Raw genomic sequence first — 18,782 nt, 5'->3', positions numbered from 1 at the left:
CCCCCTCTTGTATATCCTATTGATTCAATCTCTGGAGAACCCTGACTGATATACCAGTGGATAGAACCTTGAATGAGAAACCAGAGCCCATATCTCACTGTGTCTCCCGATTTGAAGAGTGCGGTTAATAGAGGTGTCAGCAGGACACGATAGACCATCTTCACAGAGTTGATGATCGCGCCATCATGGGGACTCAGAACCTTAAACCTCTGGAATGCACTTTTGGGACATGCCTATGGGAGAGAATCATGACTAAGAAAGAGGTGTCTGTAAAATATCCTTGAGTAGAAAGAATATCTCTTTCTTCAGTGAGGATTTATAATTGCTGAAATGTTTGGCGTGGACACCACTGTAATTTCTATTATCCCAATTCTTTAGTATTAATATGAGTTCCTCAAACAAAGCTTGGTACAAACAAGGAGGGGGGTACGATGCTATCAGCCACCCCACTCCTTGTTTGCCAGGACTGTGCATCCTGTCTTCTTTTTCATTCTCACCGTATACACAGAGATCCTGAACCATTAACTATCTGCCCAGCCCACAGCCCTTTAAAAAGGAAACTTCTTTTAACCCACCGAAGAAAATAAAAACAAAACCAAGATCTGAATTAGGAGTCAGGGACCTTTACAATAAGCTGGTAGAATAATAGATAATTATTATCCTCCATGGAGTTTATAATTAGAATCATAATGCCCATGGAAATAGTTTCAGGCTAAAGAATAAATTAATTGGCAGTAACAGTACTATTTACTTTCTTTCAAAATAGTAATCACCGAAATGTTTAATTCGTATGTTCTACCCACTACTTCTAGGAAAGCATTGACAAATCAGGCATTCAATTATTCTAACAGTAATTTCAAGTATTAGATATACTGACTTGGTAATAATCAGAGGATGCATTTAAGCTAGCATCAACACTAGTCAAATATAAGATTTAATAATATGAAGGAAACATTTTTGTTCATATGTACATCATATAAACTGTGATTAGTATATACAACCCATTGATATTTCTGCCAAATTTATCCTCCCATACCTCCAAGAGGGATGATCATCTAAAATTATTTGCAAATTTCCATGGGAATTATTAAGTTTTTGGAAAAAAAATCTGAAGAAGCCTGTAAACACAGACAGATGTGTAAACTACTAAATTTAGAAAACAGGATTTTTACAGGGCTTGGACAGCAGAAACAGGTTTATTTAGTCTTAAAATGTTTGCTAACATATTTGTGTTCATAAAAAACTTTTTATAAAGAAATATAGCCATAAAATCTGACTTCAACATACGATCTTTACTACTTTTCTATAATTTCCTGTTTGTTTCCATTTTCTTGAGAGGACTGTTAAAAGTTCATGAGATAAGTCATGAGAACCGTGACTCATTTATAATTTTATTTGTTCTTTGACAGTGAAAAAAAATCACACTTCTTCAGCAATTTTTTTAATCAAAAGGTTTCCTGTGTAAAAAAATCTAACACATTAAACTGATCTGTGTTCCCTATGTTATTATTCTAGCCCTATGAAAGCATCTCATGATAAATTTTAATACAAATTTGAGGTATCTTTTTTTTTAAAATAAATTGGCAAAACATTTGCTTAACACTTAATTGGGCAGGGTAGTATAGTAGGGAAGGATTATGAAATTTGGCACCAGACTGGCTGGGATTCAAATCCCACACCTGCAATTTTCTGCACCCAATGCTCGTGCTCAATTACATCCTCTGTGCTTTGCCAGCTGTAGATGTATTCTGATACTACCTCCCTTACAGGACTGTGGAATATAGGAAGAGTTTAGCATGCTTTTTTGCATTGTTTTTAGAATTATCTTAAAATATTGAATCGTCTAGAATTAATAATTTATTTACCTTGAAGCCAATAGGCTTTAAGAGACTTCACAACATGAGAACGTGTCCTTTGATGCAAAGATTATTTAGGTTGCCTATCAGAATGAATAAACTCAAGAGTTATGAATTATGAAGCTCAGAGGATGGTAAGAATAAGTGATAGAATAAGGGACATCTTCACAGATGTTGGCTATACCGAGAGTTGGAAGAGAAAGAAAGACTGGATAGAAAAAAAGCAAAGAGTAAAAAAGGAGGCTGGCCTGGCTGAGGAGCGGGGGACACACAGGAATGAAAGTGGTCCATTCCTAGAAGACTGAGGAATTAGGAGTTGGAAATGGGAGTAGGTGTGGAATATTGAGATACGAGAAAGGGTGTGCTTGAGATTCCATAGGGAAGGACAAAGTTTTGAAAGATCAGATAACCAGGCAGAAGAATTTTCATTATCCTGTCAGCAGTGGGGGGAAAAAAATCACTGGTTTAATTAGCAGCGTGATTGATTGATTGATTCAATAAAAATCTTTCAGGGGACAGAACTACAAAACTTAGGAAGCTGTGCAGATTTCCTCTTCACTGAGGCCAAATATGAACTATTTGAGATTGTCCCTTGACCTCCAGGCAGGGACAAATTCCACAGTCAGGCATTTATCTTTACTCCTGATTTTCCTATCTACCAATAATGGAATGATCACTTCCTTCAGCAAACATTCTGGACATTAACCATGAAGTAAGGCATTATTATTCTCTAGTAAAGATGTTTAACAGCTTAAGATAAAATGGTATGGCTAAAGGAGAAAACACAATGATATTTTAGAGTATTAATTTGAAGGCTTTCTTCCTGTGAAATTGTCAGCGTATGGTTGAGAATCATCTAAAAAAATACTTAAAGGGCTGGATGCTTTGGGCATCCACCGTACAAGGCACTGGGGAGAGAACAAAGAACAAGTTATTCACTCACCCAAAAAGATTGAAATTCCAGATCCAGAGTCAGGGCTGTTCTGCAGTTTCTGGGAGCCTCTTTAGAGTTGTAAATTCAGGGACCCCACCCTAATCTATTTAATCAGAGCCCCTGGGGGCTGGGACCAAGAAATCTGCATCTTAATAAACTCAGGTGATTCCAAAGCTCAATGAGAGTCTGATAATCACTGTCAGTAGATTAATTGTACAAATACGATTTGAAATTTCACAGATGCCTCCCTGGTGGTGGAGGGAGGGGCTGAGGGAGCAACAGAAGTGCTGAAAGGTCTTCACTTTCCATAGTTGCAGCTACTTTCCCTAGAGGAAAATACCCAGGATTACAACAAAGAAAGTAAGTGAGCTTTCCTCTATATATCATGGTTTTCTTTCTTAATCATGGCTTTCTTTAAATTCCTAAACGTGATCTTAATATCTATGGAAGCTTGTATATATATATATATATATATATATGTATTTTATATATACACACACACATACATGTGTATACATGTCAGGATAAAAGAATAAGTGGGGAAGCCAGAGGCAGGGCAAAGAAAAAAATTAGGAAAAAAAAAATAAATAAGGGTAGATATGAATTTAGCACATCCTGGGGAGGCATTGTGCTTCGACAGTCCTTTCTCTTGGTTTTTGTAAGAATATTTAATCTCTGTACTGTCCTTCTCTGATTTCACCTTAAATTTTTGCTGGTTTGACATAAAATATGGTTTTGGGTTTTTTTTTTTGTTTTTTTTTGAGTCGGGGTCTCACTCTGTCACGGGGGTAGTGTGCAGCGGTGTCATGTAGGTGACTGCAACGTCCAACTCCTGGGTTCAAGCCATGCTCCTGCCTCAGCTTTCCTAGTAGCTGGGCCCGGAGGCGCGCGCCCCAACGCCCGGCTAGTTTTCCTATTTTTGGTAGAGACAGACTCTGACTCTTGCTCAGGCTGGTCACATACACCTGACCTCAGGGCTGGGCGTGGTGCTCACACCTGTAATCCCAGCACTCTGGGAGGCCGAGAAGGGAGGAGCGCTTGAGCTCAGGAGTTTGGGATCAGCCTGAACAAGAGCGAGGCCCCGTCTCTCTAAAAATAGAAAAATGAGCCGGCCGTCGTGGTGCTTGCCTGTAGTCCCAGCCACTCGGGAGGCTGAGGCAGGAGGATTGCTTGAGCCCGGGAGTTGGAGGTTGCTGTGAGTTATGATGATGCCGCTAAACACTACCCAGGGCGACAGCTCTGTCTTAAAAAACAAAAAACAAAAAACTCCTGACCTCAAGCGATCCTCCCGCCGCCTCTGCCACCCAATGTGCTAGGGTTACTGACATGAGCCACTACGCCCAGCGGAATACCTTTAGAATTATTTTTTTGTGCGCCTAAGGAACTTTTGTGGATGGAAAGTGACACACAATTAAATTTGTTCTTAGATTAAAGCAGCTACAAAGAAAATAAAATAAGGGTGTGAGTAATGGGAAGGTATTTCAAATTGAGTAGTGTAGATCCAGAGTAGTTTTAGATGTTAATTTGAGGTGCTTATTTAGACATTCAGTTGCAAAAGAGCTGAGACCTCTGTGTCCAGCAGGGAGATTTAAATTGGAAAGTGAAACTTAAATCTTTGGAAATGAATGAGATTACCTAGGGAGAGACTGTAGGACTGAACCCTGGAGCACCCTAGATTCAGAGGTTCAAAAGGAGGCAGAGGCAGAAATCTCGATTGGGAACCGGACCAGTCAGTAGGACGGACATCCGCTGCAGGATGTTAGTAGACAAGAGAAGTAAATGTTCCAGGAGAAAGGGCACGGTGTACAACGTTATCTTGCTGGGAACTCAAGGAAAATTTGAATTGAATTTCTTTATTTTGGTGCCTCAGGGGAGTCACTCTGGACATGTTTAGGGAGGCAAGAGCAGGGAAGCTACTGGGGAGTTGAAAGCCAAGCAGAAGAAAAAATTAGAGCATATTCAAACAAATAAATAGAAAATATTTGCAATTTTTATAATATACAAGGAGCTACTCTTTTTTTTTTTTTCCTTTTAGCAAAGAATCAAGAACTTATGAAGCTACTCTTTTAGATCTACAAATATCTTTTAAAATTGACCAGAAAACAAAGTCCAAAAACCTGAAAGAAGAAAATAAGAGGCTTGACCGTAGGGTTCACAGCAAAAGAAATAAAAGTGGTTCTTAAGCATATGAAAATAAAAGCTTTACACATAGTAAAATAAGTGAAAGTTGAAAATATATGAAGATACTATTTCTCACCCCAGCTGGTGGGCAATAATCCAAATGTTTAATACCTTTCTCATATGTTGCCTGGAGTGCAAAATTGTATGACCCTTGTGGTTGGGAAACCAACATAACACACCAAAATTATAGATGCATTTATCTACAATTCCATTGTAGGGAATATGCCTTTTAACGCCAAGATTTTCACCTTTTTGATTTTAGTATTCCTTTGCATTTAAGTTATTGATGAAGAGTCCAATAAGCCTTTTTTTTTTTTTTTTTTTTTTTTTTGAGACAGAGTCTCACTCTAGCCTGGGCTAGAGTGCCATGGCATCAGCCTAGCTCACAGCAACCTCAACTCCTGGGTTCAAGCAATCCTACTGCCTCAGCTTCCTGAGTAGCTGGGACTACAGGCAAGTGCCACCATGCCTGGCTAATTTTTCTATTTTTAGTAAAGACAGTGTCACTCTTGCTCAGGCTGGTCTTGAACTCCTGACCTCAAGTGATCCTCCCACCTCAGCCTCCCAGGGTGCTAGGATTACAGGTGTGAGCTGCCATGCCTGGCCTCCAATAAGCTTTTATTTATGTGTGTTAAAATCTATTTTTACTCTACAGAAATTAAAATTACATTTTAAAATTATTTATTAATTCACTTAAAATAATAAAATGATTTTTTATGAAAATTTTTTTTTTTTCTGAAACAAAATTTAATTATCTTGGTTTCATTGTTTGGCAAATCTCTTTAACCCATGGCTTATTCAGAACAGCCATATTCTTATATCTGCTTCAGCATTCCATCTGTTGCGATAAGTTGTTTTGGTTGAAGTATATAAAGAAAATCTGACCTCACACAGATGTGTATTTGGAAAACGGGGGGGGGGGGGGGAGGGAGGGAGTATTCTAATAATAGCTTTTTCAGATAATTGTGATTTTTTTTTTTATCTGTAATTCTATCAATGGACTTTGTACTCTGTTTCCTCCCCCTGGTCCTGAAGTTCCTCAGGTGCTTATTAGAACTGTGCTTTTATTGAGCACTTTTTTTTTTTCCTGCTACTTGTCACTAATTTTCAGCCTGTTGCTCGAGATTGTCAGAAGATTTGGTAGAGCCCCTCTGATCTCAGAACGCTGGCATAAGTTTGTCTCCTTCCCCAAGCACGTGGCTGCCAAAGGGCTGTTAGATTTGAGGAGTCTGGGGTGCCCTGACCTGCTCTATCAGTGTGGATTGTTTCCTTGGGTCTTTGTGGACCCTGACGTTGCCAAGTGTGCCTGTTCCAGAAAACGAAGGAAGCCTGCCAATCTTTTCCTGTTCAGAGTGCAGGGAAGTATTCCACATCAGAAACAAACAGTCCGGTCTTCGACTAGGAGCACCTGCAAGGATGTCCAAAAGGTTCAGCCACCAGTTGCAGCACAACATCACAGAAGATGCGTATTGTAAGACACACCTGGAACCAACCCAGCTGTTCTGTGATGATGACCAAATCACGCTGTGCAGCACCTGCTTCCAGTCCCAGGAGCACAAGCATCACGTGGTGTATGGGATACAAGAAGCTGCTGAGAATTACAGGGTAAGCTTAACACAGATCCCAGAGCATTCTGGCCAGCTCCTCTGATGGATGATTGACTGCCTGGTTGATCCGGACAGATACTCTGATCCTCCAAAACCATTCCCTTAGTTGATGTTTACTAAAGAATACCAGACAAGTTCCATATTTAGTGGAACCTTCGACTTCAAGGCTAAGAAAACATAGAGCTATTGGCCTGTTATTTCTTTAAGGTTAGGACTCCAATTGTTCTAAAACAATTAACTCACCTGGAATGCTGTGCTCTATTTCTCTACAGAAGTTACTCCAAGAAATATTGGACACACTGAAGGAGAAACTTGAAGTAGCTAAGAGCATATTGGCAGATGAACAAGAAAGAATGATGATGATTCAGGTCAGTGCTTAGCTTGATTCTTAGGGGAAAATTACCAATAATGTTAGACAGCAAATAATACATTGTAAACAAAGTCAAAAGACAAATTACAAAGCAGAAAAAAAATCTGAAATCCATAAGAGAGAAGAGTGCTAATATTTTAACACATAAAAAGCTCTTAAAGTCAATAAGAAAAAGACTAGAAATGTAATAGAAAAATGATCAAAGAAATGGGTTTTGCAGAAAAAGTACAAATATCTTTTAAACATATAAAAAGTTTCTGAACTTTGCTCATGGTAAGAGAAATACAAATTAACTATATTAAATTGATAGATGGCATTTGCAACCCTTATTGGCAATGATCAAAAAAATTAATAACACAGTTCATAACAGAGATATAAGAGAATGAGCACCTCTTATATTTTTGGTGGCTGTATAAATTGTGCAACCCTTTAAAGGTTAACTTCAGAATTGCTATTCAAATTGAGGGCTCACCATCTGTTAGCCACATTTCACTTCTAATTTCAAACTATGTCTTTATGCTTATTCTGTGCCAGGTAGTGCAGATTTTAGGTGTTCTCTCTCACTTTTTCTTTCTTTCTTTTCTTTCCCTCCCTCCCTCCCTTCCTTCCTTCCCTCTCTCCTTCCTTCCTTCCTTCCTTCCTTCCTTCCTTCCTTCCTTCCTTTCACAGGAGGATCTTGTTCTGTTGCCCAGGCTGGAGTACAGTGGTGTCAGCTCACTGCAGCCTCAAGCTCCTGGGCTCAAGCGATCCTCCTGCCTCAGCCTCCCAACTAGCTGGGGCTACAGGTGCATACCACCATGCACGGCTAATTTTTCTATTTTTTGTAGAGATGGGGATCTCATCATGTTGCCCAGGCTGGTCTTGAACTCCTGGGCTCAAGTGATCCTCCTGCCTTGACCTCCAAAGTGCTGGGATTACAGGCATGAGCCACTGTGCCCAGTCCTCTCTCACTTTTTAAAGCAAATAAATGTCCATTTAGGGATGAAAAGAAGAAATGCCTGTCTAGATACAAAGTTTTCAACTGATCCCCATTTTCTTCAGCCCCAAGCACTACATGTTCGACAGATATTGAGGTCCCACTATTTGCCAGGGACAATGCAAGGTGCTGGCCGTCCATTATTGGGACAAAAAAAAAAAAAAAAAAAAACCACAAATAGTTCTGCTTTTGTGGAACTTACATTCTAATGGACATAAACAAAATAAGTTCAATGTATAGCATGTTACATGGTAAGTGCTATCAAATTTTTTTGAAAAGCAGGAAAAAGGTGGGATGCACTTTTAAATAAAGTGATCAGGACCTTGTCATTCAGAAAGTGGCACTTGAGGAGACTCAAGGAGGCAGGGGATTGAGCCGTGCAGTCGTCGTGGGGGAGAATATTCTAGGTACAGGGAATGGCAAGCGCAAAACCTCAAGGCTGGTGTGTGCCTGGCTGGGGTGTGTAGAGGAAATGGGGGCTGTGGCTGGTGCAATTGGAAGAAAAGGCGCCCGTGATTTAGGGCAGCTAACCTTCAGTGACACAGGGACACTGCTGGAAGTTCATGAATGAAAGAGCCACATGACTTCACTCCACTTTTGCAGAAACACTCTAGCTGCCGAATGAAAGGGAGGGTAGAAGCTGAGGTGGGGAGATCTGGAAAGGGGCTGCTGTGATAATTAGGGTGAGGAGGTGGTAAGCTGGAGGCATGGGTAGCAGAGAGCTGGTGAGAAGTGGTTAGAGATGGAAAGAATACGTTGTGGTCAATATAAGGTAGATATAAGACATAAATATAGATCATCTATCTGTCACATTTAACCTGAAGTCTATCACATCTTTACCTATGAGGAAGGAAGAGGAACATAATTGTAAAGAGATGATTGAGTCCGAATGTAGAATAAGGCTCCTGTTGTTGAGTGAAGTGAATGAGCTGAACCTCCAGAGACTACCAGGATGCACGTCTGACTTGAACTTGAGACAAGCCAGTCTGAATCAGCTGCTCAGGTTTGCCACAGAGCTGGAGACATCCTCCCGGGAAAGCCTACAGGTGAGATGTTGAAAACATCCTCATAATGTTAATATTTGAGAAATGAGAAAAAGAAGAACTGAGCATTATGTCAATTCCAGAGTAAGACATCCGTGACAACCACAGATGTATTAAATGAATGTATATACCCTCCACGCAATTCTATTGCTATGGATTTATCCTTACATGCATATAAAAAGACACAGGGGTAAGGCAAAATATAGCTATAAATATATTTGTGTATATATATTACTACATTATACTGCAGATATATTTATATATATATAAAAAGACACATGGACAAGGCAACATTATAAAACTGAGTGTCAATATAGGGCCATGGGTTCGCATTAACCTGTGATGCCAGATGGATGGAGTTCCTATCTGTGTTCTACTTACCAGCTCTTAGGTGGTCTTGGACCTGTTGCTTAACCTCTGCCTTAGTTTCTTTAGCTATAAAATGGATATAACAATGGCTCCTAATTCATAACATTGTTACGAGATTTGAGTGAGCTAATCTAGATAAAGCTCCTTAGTGTCTTGTACCTATTAAGTAATCAATAAGTAGTAGGTATTATTACTATTATAACACTTTTAGGTAGCAAGAGATTAGAAACATCCTATAGCTGTCAATATAAAACTCACAAAATAAATTGTACTATAATACATAATATGGAATGCTTGTCAGTATATTAAAGGGATATCATGGCTCTGTGTATATGAGTAAGGAACACTCTCCAAGAAAAAAGCAAGCTGTCATTAGCAATAGAGTATAATGTGCCATCATTGATTTTTTTTCCTAAATAATATAATCATGTCCTTATGTGACTGGGTAGAGTGTATATTTGGAAGAATAAAAAGGAAACTGATACCAGTGGCATAATTTATTTATTCCTTCTTATTAATTGATATAATTTAATTTTAATGAAAATATGATAAATTTTAATTGATTTTAATTTGATGAAAAGGTAGAAAACTTTCTGAGCAAGCCACCACAGCAACAAAAAGTGATGTGCTTTAGGTGCACGTTGCTAATCTGGGTAAGTGGACTGCGTGCACTTAAGCCCACATCCACTTGAACATACATGTTAGGTGTCAAAGAATCAAGTTTCTATTGAGAAGTGTCCTGCTTGACACAGAAAGATATCACGGCCTTACCTAATTATGTCTGTTTCTGGGGTGGCAGGCAGGAAAGCAGGTTTCTAAAGATACAGTTGAACTAGGGAATGAGAGAAGTTACTGGTTGTCGAATAGTAATAAAGAGATGTTTCTGCAGAGACTGAGCCATCTGGGGAGAGAGAACATGAACAAACTGAAGGAAAGCGAGGTCAGAGTTTCTGAGCAGATCTGCAGCCTCCAAAGGGTCACTGCAGAGCTCGAGAAGAAGTGTGGGGAACCGGCCTTAGCAGTGCTCAAGGTAAGACTCTGGGAAAAAACCCTTCCTTACGGTATCTGAGAAAGGAGACGTGGACAGTGCTCATTAGGGTCCCTTCCAGAACACAATCTCTAGTGGTCTGCAGCCGTACGGAAAGGTCATGCAGCTAGTTTCCAGTTGCAGATTATCAGCAATAAGTCTGAAGTGAGATGTGCCTCAGTATGTTAAGTAATTGATTGGTTAAGTTATAACACACCCGTACAGTGGGATATTCTGCAGCCATAGAGTAGGAAACAACTCTATAGGCACTAAAATAGTATTTTCAAGGTAGCTCATTAAGTGAAAAAAGAAAGACACAGAACTAACTGCTTTTTGTTTGGATTTTAGAGAGTACTATATATACATGTATACATTTGTGCTTGTTGACTTTGGCAAAAGGTTACCGCAAATCACACATGTTGTACTCCTTGGTAACCTTTGGAAACAAGGGTGAGAGTTATTTGTACAGTACCTGCTATGTTCTGAATGTTTGTGCCCTTCTAAAATACATATGTTGAAATCCTCACCCTCAAGGTGATGGTATTAGGAGGTGAGGCTTTGGGGAGGTGATTGGGTGCTGGGGGCAGAGCCCTCATGCATGGGATCAGTGCCCTTATATTAATAAAAGAGGCCAAGAAAGACCCCTCACCCCTTGGGCCATGTGAGATTAGAGTGAGACAAAGCCTCCCCATCGGGGATTAAGCCTGCACCAGACATCTAATCTGCCAGCACCTTGATCTTAAAATTCCCAGCCTCCAGAACTGTGAGAAGAGAAGTAAAATTCTGTTGTGAATAAGCTACCCAGTCTATCTATGGTGTAATATGTTGTCATAGCAGCCTGAATAGACTAAATGTTGTATACTTTAAGTTTTGTGCAGTAACATATTAATATATTGCCTTTTCAGAAAGTAAGTTACTATCTGTGTAAGAGTCTGTCCCTATCCCTCTGCCAGGTCCACAGTTGCAAAGTGAGTGCATTTGGAAACCCCCTGTAAGCAAACCCTTAGGAAACAGTTCAGTTCCAGCGCCAAGCCCAGCTCCAGACAGTGCAGGCAGGTGTGGCTCTGCTAAGCTCGGTTCCTGACCCGGCTCTCACCACCCTCCCAGCCTAGCAAGCCACCTCCAGCATAGAAACCAAATAGATGGGTGTCATTCAAAGAATGAATGTTGTAATAAGATGGCTGAGCTGAGTTATAGAACGTAATAAATGGGAACGTAATAAAATGATTTCAGGTGTTTTTCTGATTTTTCCTACTCCATGTTAAAATTTGATGTCTGAAAATTAGCACCACGAGGCTGAAGAAATTACATGGAAATTGATTTCATTATTGCAAGAAATGCTATTTTCATGGGCACAGCTCACAAAAGACTTAGCTCAAATGCCCAGTAGTAACCTTGTCTCTTTTTTCCCCTCAGAATGCAAGATATTGTTTGGAAAGGTAAGTTTTCATTTGGAAACAATTGAGTCAGAATGCAAGGCTGATGAGTTAAGCACATCAGATGCTGGGGTTGGGTTGGGAGGTCATGTTGACTGGTAGATTCGTAATGAGATCCATACACCAGATGAAGGGACCTGCAATCTGCGCAGATGACTGACATTGTCCTTTCTTTACAGGGGTGAGTCACTACTGCTTCAGTGTCTAGAGCCTGCTCACATCACAGACCTGAGTTTATGCCAAATACCAGGAATGGCCCAAATACTAAGAGTGTTCCACAGTAAGTTGATACATAGTCATGATTACAGGGCACTTCAGTTTTTTATTTGAAAATCAAGTGACCATCCCACCCTAAATAAAAGTAAATTCCAGTCATTTAAAAATTTCAAAAGACTACAGACCTTATATGCTACATACATTAAACAACTATCAAGAAAATAACTATGATCTTACGTTGAAAGCTTTTCCCATACACTTTTTTTTTTTTTTTTTTTTTACTGGTTTTCCCGGTAAATTATAATTGCAGGCAGATTCCACTAAAAAATTTAAAACTTCTGGGGACAAAAATTCAGTATATATAAAAAAAGATTTATTTCTTCTGTCTCTATAATTTTGCCTTCTCTAGAATGTCCTATCAATGGCATCATATAGCATGTGGTCTTTCGAGGCTAGCTTCCTCCCCTTAGCACAATGCAACAGTGCATACAAGTTGTTAGGTGTGTCAGTAATTTGTTCCTTTTTATTGTTGGTGATATTCCATTGTATAAATATACCATAATTTATTTATTGTTTTGCAATTCTATGGATAGGGGTTGTTTCCAGCTTCGTGCTGTAAGAACCAGTGTACAGATATTTGTGCGGGCATGGCTTCGTAGCTCTTGGTTGACGAGTGGGATGGCCAAACTGGTTTTCCAAACTGCTTGTGCCATTTTACATTCCCACCAGTAATGTGTGAGAGATTTAGTATTGCCAGCATTTAGGATTGTCACTATATTTTATTAGATCCAACCTAATAGACATGTTAGTGGTATTTCATTTTAATATGCACTTCCAGAATGACTAATGATATTGAGCATATTTTCATATGTTCATTTGCCCTCTGTATCTCTACTTTGGTGAAGGACATGTACAAACCTTTTCCCCATTTTTTAAATTGGGTTGTATGTTTTCTTACTGAGTTCTGGAATTTCTTTATATATTCCATTTAGCAAGCGTTTGTCAGATATGTGTTTTGCAAATATTTTCTCCCAGTCTGGTTTATATTCTCATTTCCCTAACAGTGTCTTTAGACGAGTAGAGGTTTTAAATTTTGATGAAGTTCAATTTATCAACTTTTTATTTTTATGATTTATGCTTTTTCTGTTCTATTTTTTTTTAAAAACATCTTTGCCTGTCCCAACAAAGATTTCCTTCTAAAAGTTTTATAGTTTTTGGTTTTACATTTCTTTGGGATTTTCTACAAAGACAATCATGTAATCTATGAGTATAGACAGTTTCTTTCTGACTTTCCAATCTGTAAGCCTTTTCTATATTTTTCTTGCCTTATTGTACTGACTCAGATTTGCAATATGTTAAATAGGAGTGGTGAAAGCAGACACTTTCCTTATTCTTGATCTTAGAAAGAAAGAAAGCACTAAGTCTTTCATTCTAAAGTCTGATGATAGCTATAGGTTTTCTCTGCTTGCCTTTCATCAAGTTGAAGAAGGCTCCTCTATTCCTAGTTTGCTAAGAGTTTTTATCATGAATGAATGTTGAATTTATCAAGTGCTTTTTCTCTCAAAATATTCATGTTTTTCTTCTTAATCTGTTAACATGGTGAATTATATTGATTTTTTTAATATGTTGAACCAGCCATGTATTCCCAGGATAAATGCTTGATAATGTTTTATCCATTTACATATTGCTGTATTCAATGTGCTAACATTTTGTTAAGAATTTTCACATTTATGTTCATGAGGGATATTGATCTGGAGCATTCATTCCTTGTAGTCACCCACTGACACATTTAACTTAATCATTTTGATTTTGATTTCTGGATAATGTATTTGGTTCTTTGTCAAATCTGTTTAGTCTTGATTTTAGTTTCCTATAGATATTTTTAAGATTTTTTTTTTTTTTCAAAGATAGTAAGCAATGTTACTTTGGCATCTGTGCCTGGTAATTCCAATATCTAAAGTTCCTTACAGATTTATTTCTGCTAGTCTCACTTAGTAGTGGATTTCTTATTTTGTGAGTATATGCTTAATTATGTTAAGCTTCCTTTTTCCCTCAGGTAGTATTTTTAGAAATTCTCTGAGTGCAGGAATGGAGGTGTGCATTTTTCCAGAGAGAATTTGCATTTGTTTCTGCCAGTCTTCTGGAGATACTAAAAGTCTGGGACAACTTGAAATTTAAAAATCAAGACATGTGGCCTTTGAGACCACCCTAATAATGATGTGACTTGAGCTGCAAGTCCCGAGGTTTAAGTTAATTTAACTTACTGAAGTCAAGTGATAGAATTTACAGGACCTGCTGCTGGATCAGATGTTAGAGAAAGCAGGAAACAAAGGACTACTCCAGGTTTATGGCTTGGATAACTAAGACGACAAGAGAGCTGTTAGCTGAGAAGTGGAGCCTGTGAAGGGATAGGCTTGGAGGTCCATTTTGGGTATTTTATATTTGGGATTCCTGTGTTTTGTCCACCTGGCATTTGGCAGTGTATTTATGGAGTGAGTCACGAACATATAGAAGATATTTAAAACTTCAGGTAGGTACAGTTACCTAGGGGGAAAGAATACAAGCAGTAGAAGGAAAAAAGTCCCAGGACCAAGTCTGAAAAATCACAATAGTTAGAGGTTGAGAAGAAAGAGATAAGAGAAGGCATTAGTCAAAGATAGGAAGAAGGCATATTCATTCAAATATAAGGACGCACATTCAGTGTTCTTGCTCCCAGCTTGATTTTCTTGAGGATTCTCCTGGGTTTTCTAGTCTCTGTTCATATATTCTCTTGATTTACTAAATATCAAGGGCCTACTGTCAGCAATTTCTAGGCATCTACTTCATACTCTGGGGACGTTTAAGATGCATAGAGTGAGTCACAGGGAAGAGCCATGAATCACCTGCTCTGGTAGCAGATTCCAATGCCTCCGGCTGCTCCAGGCTTAGAAAAGATCTTTAGGAGACTAGATGATGTCTGGGTGGGACTGGTTACCAGGACAGTTTTGTAGCCACTGGGGTGAAGCTACTTCTAAACCTCTCCTTAGCCCATTCGTCGTTGTTTTGGCCTTCCTCCTTAGGTTTTAGATTTTGTCCCTTTCCAACATCTTACTGACTTTTTTCCTCTGTAATGTCCATGTTGAAGTAAAGCTTAGAAGTTCCTTTTCCTGGACGCTCCTAAGTTGCCTCTCTCATGTCTGTGCCTGAAACTTGTGCCCACCCAGCAAGGAGCCCGGCATGTTAGAAATCATGTCTCTGACGCAGGTGCTGTGGCTCACATCTGTAATCCCAGCAATTTGGGGTGCTGAGGCAGGGAGGATCTCTTGAGGCCAGGGATTTGAGACCTATACAGGCAACGTAGTGAGACCTCATCTCTACAGAAAAATTAAAAAATTATCAGGCGTGGAGGTGGGTGCCTGTAGTTCCAGTTACTTGGGAAGCTGAGGCAGGAGAATCGCTTGAGCCCAGGAGTTCGAGGCTGTAGTGAGTTATGATCATGCCACTGCACTCCAGCCTGGGCAGCAGAGCGAGACCCTATGTCGGGGGGGGGGGGGGGGGAACTTTTTTTAAATAAAAAAATGAAATTATGTCTCAGATACTGGTATGGATGAACCTCTTCCCTAAGTTTTTCTCTCCTTGTAGGACTCATAACTTTGGATCCCAGAACGGCTCATCCCTGCCTGGTCTTGTCTGAGGACCTGAGAGGAGTGAGACTTGGAAGTGCCCAGCAGGACGTGCCTGGTGACCCAGGGAGATTCGACTTCGGGGCCACTGTGTTGGGGCTGGAAAGCTTCACCTCGGGGAAGCACTACTGGGAGGTGGATGTGGAGAAGGCGACGAAGTGGCAATTGGGCGTATATCAAGATTCTGTAAACAGAAAGGGCACCGTGCCCACAGCCTCTGGAGATAAAGTCTTACTCATGGGGTCCATGATGGGGACTGATTATACCTTCTGGGTCTTCCCCCCTTTGAAAAGGGTTTCCCTGAGAAAGCAAATGCACAAAGTTGGGGTTTTCTTAGACTATGAACATGGGCACATATCATTCTACAATGTGACAGAGAGAACCCTCATTTATAATTTCTCTCACCTGTTCTTCCAGAGAGCTCTTAGGCCTATATTTTCTCTTTGTATCCTAAATTGAGACACAAATTCAGACTCTCACCGTCTCCCTCCATCATGTTCCTTTTTGTAATGTTACTGTTAGCCTTAATCTCCCTGTGTGGGAAACCTGAGACCACAGGAGCTCAGAGAGTTAAAAGCAAAACTTTGTGAAATAATTTATATAAGGTAATCCAATAAAAGAATTCTGTAAGTTGGAGCCCAGTTTAATACTCCAGAGCCTTTGTGTTCACGTGACTTTCAACATCTGTTTAGTGAAAGAGGGTCTATTTAAGCTGCATCATGAATGATAATAACCAAAAGACCCTACACTAATTAGAACAAATGCATATGCATCCTAGGATTGGGGAATTGGCGAAGAAATATGGCCTGGGGTCCTTAGAAGTAGGTTAGGGACTCTGGACGTATTTCTGAAAACGTTTGCAGCAACAGGTATCATCAGGAATGAAAGCAGGAGTTTAGATTTGAATGGTACCATCCTAGGGCCCTGAGGATGGAGACATCCTGTCACTGACAGTAAGTATCCAGACTTCTAAGTTCCCAGTAGAGAATAATAACTTAATTTCCCTGGTTATTTTATCTGGGTAAGGAGGAGGAATTATGGAAAGTATGAATATTTTAAAATTATTTTCCAAGTATTCTTTTTCTACTTCTCTTTCTGACAAGAAAAATTAGATTTCTTAAAATAAGCCTGAATAGTTCGATGCTCTGGAACACATAAGTAGTATTGTAATGATGTCTTATCTTTGCTCTCTTCCTCTCTCTGGTGATCCACTAACAAATGCTGTATCTTACATCCTTCCTCAGGGGTGGTTATATAATTCTGGGAAGAAGAAAACAGAATATTTATAGAGGGACTTCTATGTGAAAGGTTAATTGTACTTTTTCTTCCTTACTATTGTTAACAACCTACAAGTATATATTAATCTTATTACTCGTATGTGGGAACTGATACTCTGAGAGCTGATTTAATTTTTCTAAAGTCGTATAGCTGTTAAGTATCTAGGAAGAAACAAAGATAAGGAATCAAATCTAGATCATCGTATCAAAAAGCAAGCTCTGGCCAGGTGCCGTGGCTCACACCTGTAATCCTAGCACTTGGGGAAGCTGAGGTGGGTGGATCGCTCGAGGTCAGGAGTTCGAGACCAGCCTGAGCAAGAGCGAGACCCTGTCCCTACTAAAAATAGAAAGAAATTATCTGGCCAACTAAAAATATATATAGAAAAAATTAGCCAGACATGGTGGCACATGCCTGTAGTCCCAGCTACTTGGGAGGCTGAGGCAATAGGATCGCTTAAGCCCAGGAGTTTGAGGTTGCTGTGAGCTAGGCTGACGCCACGGCACTCACTCTAGCCAGGGCAACAAAGTGAGACGCTGTCTCAAAAAAAAAAAAAAAAAAAACAAGCTCTGTCCTGGCCCCTGTTGGATGGGAATCTATTAGGATAAGCATGAATAAGCATGACTGAGTACGACAGTGGTCACATTCTGTTTGAATTTCCTAAAAATGCAAGCCAGTGTCCACAGAAAGTGAAAGCAACATAAGATTTCCATTCCTTTCTGTAGGAATACTCTGGGTTATGGTGGAGGCCAAGTTCTTCATGACGGTCGGAGGAACAGACAGCAAAGGCAGATGTATGAAAATTGCTCCTGTAGACTCAGGGGTCCAGGAAATTGTAGAGTCTTATTTATCTATCTTTGGGGGAAAATTTTTTAATTGGCCAGTTAAATTCTCAAAATTTGCTTTTAAAATGTGCAGATAAGTTGTGGGTTTTTTTGTTTTTGTTTTTGTTTTTTTTTGGTAAAGACTTATACTCGGAAAGACTCACTGTGTGTCTTCACGCAGAATCACAAGAAGCCTTCGGGGAAAGTGGCCCTGCTCTGAGAAGTGGGGGTTAGGTCAGGTAATTGAGTTGGAAGTAAGATAATTATCTGAAACACTGAGGTTAAGAATTCAGAGCAATGGCTCTCAAACCCCTTCCCAGTTCCTGAGGAAACGATAGTGATAATTCATTATATGGGGAAATGTGAGACAATTTAGCAATGTGTCTGTGTGATTAATGTTTAAAATCCAATGCGTACATGTCTTCATGGCGAGCTACTGAAAGTTAGACGCTAAAAAATACTTTGTATCAAACATTTGCATTGCTATCCAACCCACAGCAATAAAAATTGTTTATAATGACCAAGACCAGTGGTTCTCAAAATTGCTCCCACCCCCTATGGGAACATTTGGTGACATTTGGAGACATTTTTTGGTTGTCACAACACCAAGAGTGGTGCTACTGGCACCTATGGAGTCGGGGCCAGGGATGTTGCCATACATCCTACAATGCACAGCACAGACCAACAAAGAATTACGTGCCATGAAACACAGTTGTGCTGGGCCTGAGAAATCTTGAGCTAGACCAACAATTATTGCAAAAAGTAAGGATAGCAAACTTTGAAAACTCAAGTCATCCTTTCTCCAAAGTGCAGGAATTCCTAATGTACCCATCTACTGAGAGCTTTGCAAGTTATTTATTAACTTGTTTATTATTAGAATATTGCATTTAAGACAAAAAGGAAATTAACATCATATTGACCTTAACATAAATATGATAATTAATAACTACTTAGTAGATTATTAGCTACAGACTTTGATCATAATTCTATACATCTTTATTTTTTT

The 18,782-nt window shown here is 39.5% G+C and overlaps 1 protein-coding gene across 1 annotated transcript; it reads left to right on the top strand.

Moving 5' to 3' along the window:
* Positions 1–6,387: 6,387 nt before the first annotated feature.
* On the top strand, positions 6,388–16,136 carry TRIML2 (tripartite motif family like 2). The gene is made up of 7 exons (XM_069493519.1): positions 6,388–6,576; positions 6,851–6,946; positions 8,776–8,970; positions 10,226–10,366; positions 11,780–11,802; positions 11,979–12,079; positions 15,637–16,136. The coding sequence occupies exons 1-7, from the start codon at positions 6,388–6,390 to the stop codon at positions 16,134–16,136; spliced, it is 1,245 nt and encodes a 414-aa protein (XP_069349620.1).
* The last annotated feature ends 2,646 nt before the right edge of the window (positions 16,137–18,782 follow it).

This window comes from Eulemur rufifrons, chromosome 18 (genome assembly GCF_041146395.1).
Source record: "Eulemur rufifrons isolate Redbay chromosome 18, OSU_ERuf_1, whole genome shotgun sequence".
Taxonomy (NCBI): domain Eukaryota; kingdom Metazoa; phylum Chordata; class Mammalia; order Primates; family Lemuridae; genus Eulemur; species Eulemur rufifrons.
The sequence above is the reverse complement of the archived record's forward strand: the minus strand, read 5'-3'. Positions and strand labels throughout refer to the sequence as shown.